The sequence below is a fragment of the Ostrea edulis genome, chromosome 3, assembly GCF_947568905.1.
Source record: "Ostrea edulis chromosome 3, xbOstEdul1.1, whole genome shotgun sequence".
Classification (NCBI taxonomy): Eukaryota; Metazoa; Mollusca; class Bivalvia; order Ostreida; family Ostreidae; genus Ostrea; species Ostrea edulis.
The window spans coordinates 56,473,412-56,484,601 of NC_079166.1; the positions used below are offsets into that span (position 1 = coordinate 56,473,412).

Genomic DNA, 11,190 nt, shown 5'->3' on the forward strand with positions numbered 1-11,190 from the left:
TTGCTTTTTTGCAAATTTCTTTGCTTGTTTCATCAATGGTCTTAAAACCGCTATCATTGAACAAATCTTTTACATATTTAATATTTTTTATCCAATTTTTAAAATATATAGTCTTGCCATTAAACAAAAAATGCTTATTGTTCCAAATTGGTTCTTGTAATATTTCGTTATTGTTCATATTTTGAACATTAGGAATTTTTTTACATTGATTAAAGTAAATAAACACCTCTTTATAAAATTGTGGAAGTTTGGTAAATATATCAAAGTTCTTTAAATCAGTACAATTCATTTTCAATATATATTCTAGATTTACATTATAAGCTCTTAATAGTTTATCAAGGTGTGAACGTATAAAGTTATGACCGTAATTTTTTATAAGTCGCGGTATCCAGGCAGCTTTCAATGCGTGGAATTTAGTAAGTATATCTATTACTCCAATACCACCATCTTCTATTTTACCAATCAGTGTTTTTCTTTTTATTCTATCTTTTGACCCCCATAGAAAATTAAAAATAATTCTACATAGCTGTTTAATAAAAATTTCACTAGGGAGAGGTAGTATAGATGCAACATAAATGAATTTGCTTATGCCTAAAGTATTATTTCAGTTTTACCAAAAATTGTAAGTTTTCTCTTCTTCCATGACTCAAACAGTTTTTGCATTTTTTCAATTTTATCAATCCAGTTTCTTTTGTAACATTCTTCTTTATCTACGCCAATATATATTCCAAGGCATTTTACAGATGATGTATTTACTTTTATTCCCTCAAGTTTTTCTATGTTACGATGCAACCTATGTGGACCTGTCAATATACATTCGGTTTTATCCACGTTTAGCTTTGATCCTGCATATTTGGAAAATTCATTGATTGTTTTTAAAGCCTCCTTTAAAGATTCTACACTTTTAAGAAATAGTGTCAGATCATCTGCATGATGAACATGTTTATACTCTTTACTAAATTCAGAGGGTTTAATTTCTAAAATTTTATCATTTTTCTTTATCTTTAAGGCTAGAATATCTGCGACAAATAGATATAGAATTGCCGAAATAGGACACCCTTGTCTTATGCCTCTCGACATGGGACATGTTTTTGAGATCCATCCATTGTTTTTTAATCGAAATAGCGGATTTTTATAAAGACTTTTCATCCATTTTATAAAATTATGTTTAAAATGATATTTCTCTAAAGTTTTAAATAAGAAGTTCCATTCTATTGAATCGAACGCCTTTTCGAAATCTAAAAATAGCAATATTCCGTCTGTTTCTGTTTCCTCACAATATTCGAATATATCTAAAATTACTCTAGCATTTTCGCCAATATATCTTCCTTTAATGTATGCCGATTGATGTTCATTAATGATATTTCCTACAACCTTTTGAAGTCTTCTCGCAAAAATAAAAGCAATTATTTTATAATCCGTGTTAGTCAAACTAATTGGCCTATAATTTTTAAGGTTCGTTTCATCTCCTTTTTTATACAGGAGGGAGATAACAGCAGTTCTCTGTGAAAAAGTCATTTGACCATTATCAAATATTACTTTTAGCGCTTCGTAAAATAGGTCTTTTATGTCATTCCAAAAATATTGGTAAAATTCGTTTGTAAGACCATCAAGTCCTGGAGATTTGTTCGTTTTTAGATTTGTTACAGCATCAGTGCATTCCTCAAGAGATGGAAACTGCTCACAATAGTTTGCATCATTCTCACTCAGTACATTTTCTAAATTAATAGACGATAGATAATTATCTATGCATTCATCTGATATATTATCAGACGAGTATAGACTTTTGTAGAAATCACACATAGCACCCAAAATATCGTTGGTGTTTTCTATGCGAGTATCTTCATTAACTTTCAATTCTTTTATGACACTTTGTTTCTGCCTACTTTTCTCTAAATTTAGAAAGAATTTTGAACATTTTTCGCCTTCCAGCATCCATTTTGATCGTGACCTTACGAAGGCACCTTTACATTTTTTGTCATATAACTTATCTAGTTCTGATTCTAGATTACGTTTTTTATTCATATCTATACTATAAGAATCAAGCTCCTCTATACCATTTATTTCTTTTTCTATTGATTTAATGCGATCTTTTGTATTTAGATTTGATTCTTTTGAAAACTGAATAGAAAAATCCCGAGATTTTATTTTGAATGTTTCCCACTTATCTACTGGGTCTAATTCTTCATTATGTATCTCATCGATAATTCTATGAATTTCTTTTTTATAGTTTAAATCATTTAAATGGGAGTTATTAAGTTTCCAATATCCATTTCCCCTTTTATTTGCATCTATTTTAAACGTTATTTTTAATGACCTATGGTCAGACATTCTTTTCCCAAAGTTTGTACCTGGAATTTTTCGTATGATTATATTGTTTAAATCGAATGTAAAGTTTCTATTCAGAAATATATAATCGATTCTACTACTAGGGATATCCTCTGAATTACACCATGTATGACCTTTAAAAGTTGGATGTGTTGATTGCCAAGTATCATACAAATCAAAAGAACAAACAATCTTTTTAAGCTTCGACGTACTTTGGTCATGAAAGTTATCTGTTTTACAGTTAAAATCCCCGCATATTATGATATTGTCATCTTCTGTTATACCTTGTTTTTGCAGAAAATTGTTCAATTTTTTAAAGAATGTGCATCTTTCTTTTATAGTGTTTGGTGCGTAAATATTTACAAGTGAAACTATTTTTCCATGTATTTTTGCTTTTAAAAACAATCTTCTTCCGTCCAATGATGCGTGTTTTTCAATTATTTCTAGTTTTAATTCTTTTTTAAAAAGAATGCTAACACCTCTACTAAAAGGTGAATCACTAAAACAATGAACCGATTTACCGAACCACCTTGAGTCATATTTAAATATATTTTTCTCAATATAGTGTGTTTCTTGTAAAAAGATAATATCTACATTCATATCATTTAACCATGTATATAACTTAACTCTTTTTTCGTCCGAGTTTAATCCTCGAACATTTACCGACAGTATTTCAAACTTATCCATTTAGGCTATAATTTGAGGAAAAATACAGTAATATGTAAATACATGTATATGTATATAAGTTGAAGAAAGTTTGCATATCTATAAAATTGCAAAAAAAAATATAAAAAGATAGTTTTGTATAAGTTGTAGATATCTAATTCCATTGTCCAGTTTCAGTCCGTGAATCGCAATATATGATTGTTACCTATCCGTTGTCACTGGTTGTGGCGTATTGACAGATTGATCACATTCTTTTTTTGAATTAACACTATTTTTTGTGTTCCTGTTTCGGGAGTTTCGTCCAGTTCTCGGCTTTTTAGCATCGTTCTTTTGAATGCTGCTGAGCATGTCTGAGATGTTCCTCTGGTCCGACAACTGAGTGTTCCTGGGGACGGATATTGATCGACTCGGGGGTCTGTTTTCACAAGCGATTTTGTGAGTAAGCTTACCCATGATATTTTTGCCGGGCCATTTATTGTGATCTGTGTGATCCGTTCCTATCCGATTTAGGCCAGTGCCCCAGAAATCGTCGTAGACGGCTTCAGCATATATAGTGGAGGGCGTACTTTTCTTCAGTACAGCGTGATATTCTTCCACTTGATTATATTTAGCCTTTAGAATTTCCTCCATTACTTCTTCTCGCTTAGACAGGAATTCATCACTGCTGTGAATCTCTTTCCCCAATTTTTTGGCTTCTAAGGCTGAGTTTACATCTTGAATAGCCTGCGCTTTTTGGATGTCTCCATTTCGAATGGCCTTGACATACTGAAATGCGTGTTCGGAGGATTGATGGTGAACGCCAAATACATGTAGGGAGCACGGGAAAAAGTTGGAAAGAGGATTTTCAGAACCAGCAAAAGACATGACTTCCTTCTGGTTTTCTACAAAGGCATCACATAATTCAGATCCTGGATCATGTCCTTCTTGTAGACAGATTCTGCAGCGTTTGGTTTTCGTACACTGGGATCTCCAATGCTCGCCCCAGCAGTTAGTACACATAGGCGTCTGTTTATTTGAAGGTTGACCTTTGTGATAGATGAGACATTTTAAGCCCGCACAAATAGCTGATCTTGGCAAAGATTTTCCCTGGGGAAGAGGTTTGGCATAGACAAACCTGTTTCCATTTAGAATACTTGTCATTTTCCGGGTTATTGGATGCCGTATATTTTCATATTTTATTGGGCTTGTAAGAGATACATCAAAGTTATCAAGCATCTTTATAATTTCTCCATCATCAACGGATAGAGGAACTCCTTTGATTGTGATTCTCAAAACTTCCTCCTTGGGAGAGTTTGTACCAGCTGAGAAAGGGTTTGTTTCAAAAGCATAAACATTTGTGTTTCGAAAGTCGAAACCTTCAGACAGTAGTTTGGTTCTACTTTGGAGAGTATTTACGTAGATCCTCCAGAGTCCACGATCTCGTTGTATACATTTGATATCACTGGTGCATTTGATAACAGATTCTAGAATCTCATAATCGGTAACAGTATTGTTGCCAATTACAATGTCAGAGTTTCTAATATAGACAGGTTTGATCATCCCAGTCTCCATGGTAGATTGTTTGTATGAGATTTTTATAATATATAATACAAAATAGGAGAAAAAAACTAAGTCAGTTGAGCCGTGTTCACTACTATATATCGTGAGGTAAACCGTGCGTGACGGAATTAACAGGTAAACTTCGATGTAAATATAGTAACACGATAAGTAACACGTTTTTAACAGAATGTTCACTATATGGACTTACAGTTTGTAGTTAGAAATGAAAATCCTGAATGAAGAAAGTAAATTTCCCTCACAGAACTTCAAAAATAGCCAAAACACCGGAGCCTACTGCGGCACGACCGTCATGGCCCAGGGTTCACGTGGTTTTACATCATCTTGACGTTTTGAATTTCTTGGAAATAAACTTCAAAAGAAAGAATTATTTTTAAATTTTCATTGTGGTAGACGATTGTTGTAATTGAAACCACATAAAGAATTAATTTTTTCTCTGTAAAAGTAATTTGGTGGAGGAATATTATAACATAAGTAAAATACAAGTTAACAAACAATTTGTAAAGAAAGCAGTGGCGGATTTAGGGGGAGGGGCTCCGGGCCCTTTCCCCTTTCTGTGTCCAAACATAATAAAAAACAAACAAACGTATTAGTTGACACTATACACACAAACAAGTGTTTTAGGATAAACAAATGAAGTGCGGTATTTGTTGTTATTCATTGATTTTATTATAGATAAAGTATAGCTAGAATAACCCATAAAAGTAACCTTAAGAGCCTTCAAATCTTGGACCCCGAGCCTATTGCCCTTCCCTCTTTTTAACAAATCCTTGATCCGCCACTGGAAAGTATAGCCATAACATTTAATTAACAGGAATATTCATTTAATAGGAATATTATAATATTTCCAAAGGGACTTTTGAATTTGTATCTTTTTTCATACAGAAGGCTGGGGAATTGAATTGGTATGTATCGAGACCAATATTGATACTATGTTACCTAAGGGTGGCAAAATTGTTTTTGCTCGTATGCAGTACTTGCTCCTTGCCTTCCCAGAGTGTGAGGAGGAAACCCTTAAGATTTACCTCTTGTCTCTGTGTCATCTAACTGCTTCTTGAATGTACATTTAAGTGAATTATCCTCACTGACGTTTGTAACACTCAGCCATGTTTTACTTTTACAATGCTATCATGGTAAGTTTTCTACCTTAATTATTCAGGTCATAACAAACATGTATTGTCAACATTTAAGAAATACTTAAATGATGAAGTTTTTCAATGGTGCTGATTAAAGCTGACATGAATTAATAAATACGTACACCTTTCTCATCTTATCAGCCATATTTCTCTCAGGTAGCCTAATTTACTCTTCCCGTATATACCCCAAATGTGATTGTCACACCTGAGTGATTTTTCTAGATGGACTCGACCAGTGCACATCTCCGATAGTAATATATAGGGAATGAGAAACAAATAAAATCCCATTTTAAAACATTATGCTTTGCTCAAAATTACAAAATGTTTATTGTATACCAATGCAACATTCTGGAAATTTAGATAAGTTAGACAAAAATGCAAAAGAAAAAAGCTTTTCTTGCATACTTGTAAGTGCATGCAAATATTTGCAGTTTCTTATAAAATAAATGCGGAGAAACCATTTGCCAATTGCGAATATTTGTCAGTTGTTTCCCCTATTTCAAACATAGGTGGCGCAAGACTCGTTTACGTCCTTGTTGACTTCCGTGTACTTAGGATTTATAAGAGAGTGTAAGGTTTTTGTTGTGCAAATAGGGAGCGGGGGTAGAATTCCCGAGATATGAAGTTTTTAAAAAAATTCAATTGGTTAATTGTCATCAAATGTGACAGCGACAACGATCGTTTTAAGTTCCATTCAGCGTCGTGCACTATAAACTTCAGTCTTCAGTTCAGTCCGACTTCACAGATATCAGATGACGACTTTGTTGCAGAAAGTATTTACGGGGGATTAAACATTTGCTCTGTAGCTCGTAATATTCTGCATGAATGTTTTATGTTGAAATTTTATCTATCCTTAGTGATACAGTCATCAATGATCTTATAATTCTATGAACAACCCCCCCCCCCCCCCCTTCTAGACTAGATCTATAATCAAACGGGAAATTTGAGTCATCAATATATAAACCAAGTATGGTACAAAAATACATTTCAGATGTCATTTAAAAATTAATTTTAGAGTTAATCAAGGTCGTCAAAATATGAATGAACGCGATTGCTAATAGCACCCCCCCCCTCCGCTGTTACTTGGTACGACGACACGACTGTAATGGAGGGGTGGCTATAATCAGACTGTAGCTGTAAGGCAGTGAATATTCTTAGGTATTGTTTTCGTTTTTGATGACTGGATTGTAAATTAATTTCAACACTTTACTTTCATTGTTAATTTTGTTATAATTCAAAAAGTATTGTAAAATATTGTTTGAATTTCAGGGAAAACGAGTCTGGATTCAATACGTATGAAATTAATCAAAATATGAGATGAAATTGTCAAACTTTCATAACTTATCAAAGTTTGCATTATCATAGTTATGTTGTTATGTCATGTTTATCAACTGACCCACGGAAGTACTGTCCAATACGTCAAAGAAACGAATACCAGTCCTAGCCTATTTTAACTGTTGACGCAAACCAGAAGAAAAATGCATCTCAAGAGATTAAGATATTTCTGAATTTTTTAGAAATAAAATTTAAATCATAACTACTTTTATCCAAATTAAATGCAAATTCATAAAGCTATAAATTTATCCAAGTGAAGTAAATTACAAATTTCATTATCATACGCAAATAAACTGTTTAATGTGGTATGATATATCATGTACTCTGTATACATGTGCCTTCACTGTCGTGAATTTTATTTCATAAAGAGAAGTTACACATATACATTCACTATTACTACCCATTTTAACAGCTTAATAATAGAATTTCAGATATATATGGATATATTTAATAATTGATATTCTTAATCCTCGAGAGAGAGAGAGAGAGAGAGGGGGGGGGGGGTTCCGCATCTTATTGTTTTAAACATATGCAATTCAACAACTTATAAAGAATTATGATGTATTGTATATTATATATTCAACCTAAACTACTGTTTAAGCATGTAAGCTTCACCACGAAGTAGTTTATAATGAAAAACGTTCAATGTGTATTGAATGTCTTTATTTAATCGATGTGACAAAGAAAATTCGGTTACAGCTGAAATTCTCAACGTGCTTTCCTTTCCGCCCAGATAGTCTTGCAATGCGTTTTCTAAGTTCGTCTCTAAGCGCAGTGAGGTCCTACGAACCGTAATCCGCCATTGTTACTAAATATTCAACAACTTTCTAATCTTCCGACGCTCTCTTAAACTTGAGGTTAGAAAAGCCTTGGACGTTAACGGATCGTGCGCCACCTGTAATCAAGGGCGAGTAATTTGAAGTTTTATTTGCCATTACATAGTGATAGAATGGAATAAGCAAAGAGCATAAAATATATTATATAAATTATTTATATCAATTCATGCAAAATAAAGGTGCATGTCATATGCATAATATGTAATGCACACGGTATAATCGCCAAAAAAAAAAAAAAACCGTATCAAATACGGGCGTCTATTCAACAGGTATCGGAGATGTGCACTTACCGAAAATATTAGATTATCTTTATTCTGGTAAATCCACGAAACAAAATGATAAACTCGATTTGTATCTCGCTAGAACTTTACGACACGTTGTCATTCCATTATACAGACTGCGACACACTTCATCCGTGCCAAACAGGGTGTCTTCAATCAGGGGAGATGTCAGAGTGGAAAATTTTTCCTGTATCGAATGCTTGTCTGGTCGAGGTTTTGTGGTTTATAGAAATCGGGAATCTAATATCTGGTTGGATATATTGCGTGCACAATTCAAAATTTATCGATGATCATATACAAACTTGGATATACAAATAAGGGAGTAATGATCGAAAATATATATCTGTGTGAAAGTGCGTGTATTACATTTGCAATCCATAATAAACAGTTGATTACACAAAGACACATATAAAAGGAAAGGTATAAACGAAAATATAGTTTTGTTGTCTCTTTTGGAACCACATAATTATTTACGGTCTCTGTATGTCCATATTCGTTGATTGAACAGGAGAGAGAGAGAGAGAGAGAGAGAGAGAGAGAGAGAGAGAGAGAGAGAGAGAGAGAGAGACCGTCCTACTTCGATGTAGAATATATCATTTTACAGAAGGAAAGAAAATTGATCACTGATATACATGTAAACGTAAGCTTACAAGCATTAAAAATTTCCAGCTATTTAAAAATTTGTGATTGACAATATATTGGAAACTTACAGGAGTTGATGCTTATAATTGAATTCATTACAAATTTTAAAAAAAATATTAGTTTGAACTGTGCATGTAGAAAATACTGACTTTGTATGTTAGAATAACGGAAAAAAGTAAATTGTCAAAAAAGTGGGGAAAGCAGACCAGCCTTCCTGCCCACCCCAACCCCCTGTATACGTGCCTGAAACAACATATCAATTCGTGTTGAAAGAAAGGTGCATATCTGCATTTCATTAAATTCCAAAGGAGATCGAATTTATGTGTTCCCCTATTAATTATATTTTCCCGCGTTTCGTTAGTAATAGCGGGAAAATGTTGTATTGACGGTACAGTATATTGTACAGGTAGAATGGAATGATCCATTATTAGCCAATAGAATGTGAGTTAGAAAAACAGGTTTTCGAGCTGCAATTCGGGTATTCACTTCTAGCCGCCGCTCGTCACGAGATAGACGAAATGGACGCCCAACGTACCAGACAACGCCCAATGAATCAACCTGGAAGCCTGGCCACTGTTATCGATGTAACAAAAGGGGTCATTGGAGAAAGGAATGTACAGAGAAATTAGATGATAAGATAAGTACATTTGTTCATCAAGAAAATCATTTGATTGCACTCTCGAATAGTAGCAAGAATTATGATAATGCAATGCAAAATCAGTCATGTAATGTATGCATTTCACCTGTTGGTCGTTTAAGGGAAAATATAGGTTAATGGCGTTCGATTGGTGCGAACAGGTATATTTTAGACATTATTAGAATGGTTACAAAATGCATTTGTTTACCACACCAAAACCGGTTGAACTATGTAACAATAGATCTGCGTTAGAAAACTGAGTTTGTAGATCAAGATATTGAAAAACTGCTCGGAAAGAATTGTATTGAGCTGTGTTCAAATAAACCGAGGGTTGTAAATCCATTGACGCTAGCGGGAAACAAAACAAAAGAAAGGTTGGTATTGGACGCTAGGCACGAGAATCCTCACTTGTTTAAATATAAGCACAATTATGAACATGCCTATGTTTTAAAAAGCTTATTGGAATCAGGTAATCAGATTTTTTCATTTGATGTAAATAGTGCATATCATTACATTAAGATGCATGAACTAGACAAGGAATATCTGGGCTTTAAATGGAGAAGTAAGTATTATGTGTTTAAAGTGTTGCCGTTTGGACTCAGTACAGCAGGTTACATATTTCCAAGGTTACGAGAGAAGTGTTGAAATTTTGGAGATCCAAAGGTTATAAAATCGTCATCTATTTAGATGATGGAATGGGTTGAGCTTTAAATTTGCACAAAGCAGAGTTGGTGAGTTTAGAAATTCAAAAAGATTTGGAGAACCTCGGGGTTTCTAATCGTAGTAGATAAGTCAATGGGAGCCAGTGCAGGAACTGGTATGGTTAGGGTATGTTTGGAGTATGATAAACAACAAAATATCGGTTGCTATGCCTAGGGTGAAAAAGCTTAAATTTTCCCTAGTAAATGTTCTGGAAGGCTACCATTCCGGAGTTGTTTGGTTTGAGGTAAGAAATATAGCATCAGTGGTTGGACAAATAATCTCAATGCAGACGGTACTGGGTGATGAGGTCAGACTTAGGACAAGGTATTTATATGCATGTATTTTGAATCGTTCCAGTTGGAATTCAAAGATAATGTTGTCGCCAGAGGCGGTAAGTGAACTTAGATTCTGGGAGACATCAGTGGAAAAAATGAATAATAATGGTACCCCGTTAAGTCAGTTGACAGAGTCTGATGTAAACAAAGTGGTAATCTATTGTGATGCCTCAGACACGGGGTTCGGGGGCATTTGACATTATGTTCAGATGGTGGGCATACTAATTTAGAGTGGTATGGAGTGTGGAATGAATGGGAAATTAAGCAGAGCTCTAATTAGAGAGAGCTTGAGACAGTTAAGAGAATATTACCAAAGTCAGGTGATAAAGTTGAAGGCATGTTAGTTGAGATCAATTCTGATAAAATCAAAATGTGTCGCATATATTGAAAGTGGGGAGTAAAAAGAAAAAGTTACAAGACATTGCAATGTCGGTGCATAGTATGTGCAAAGACAAGGCCATTCACTTATAATTAGAAGGTAAATGGACACCCAGGGAAGAAAATTGTAAGGCGATTCTTTAAGTAGAATTGCAGATTGTGATGACTGGTCAGTTCAACAATGTGTATTTGATTATTTTGATATCATATGGGGATCACACACGTGCGATAGATTCGCCGATTGTTATAACAGTAAGAGTAAGAATTTTAATTCCAAATATTGGTGTGAGGGGTCAGTCGCTGTAGATGCACTTACTGGATCCAGCAATGTATCTTTGTAAGGGTTTGTATGTAGTT

General features: G+C 34.0%; 1 protein-coding gene across 1 annotated transcript in view; it reads right to left on the minus strand.

Moving 5' to 3' along the window:
• Window positions 1-1,325: 1,325 nt before the first annotated feature.
• LOC130052645 (uncharacterized) overlaps window positions 1,326-11,190 on the minus strand; it is a 13,520-nt gene continuing 3,655 nt past the window's right edge. Inside the window, exon 2 of the mRNA XM_056158216.1 lies at window positions 1,326-4,903. Within this exon, the coding sequence (XP_056014191.1) occupies window positions 3,196-4,545 (1,350 nt within the window). The 5' untranslated portion in view covers window positions 4,546-4,903 and the 3' untranslated portion in view covers window positions 1,326-3,195. The remainder of the gene's footprint in view (window positions 4,904-11,190) is intronic.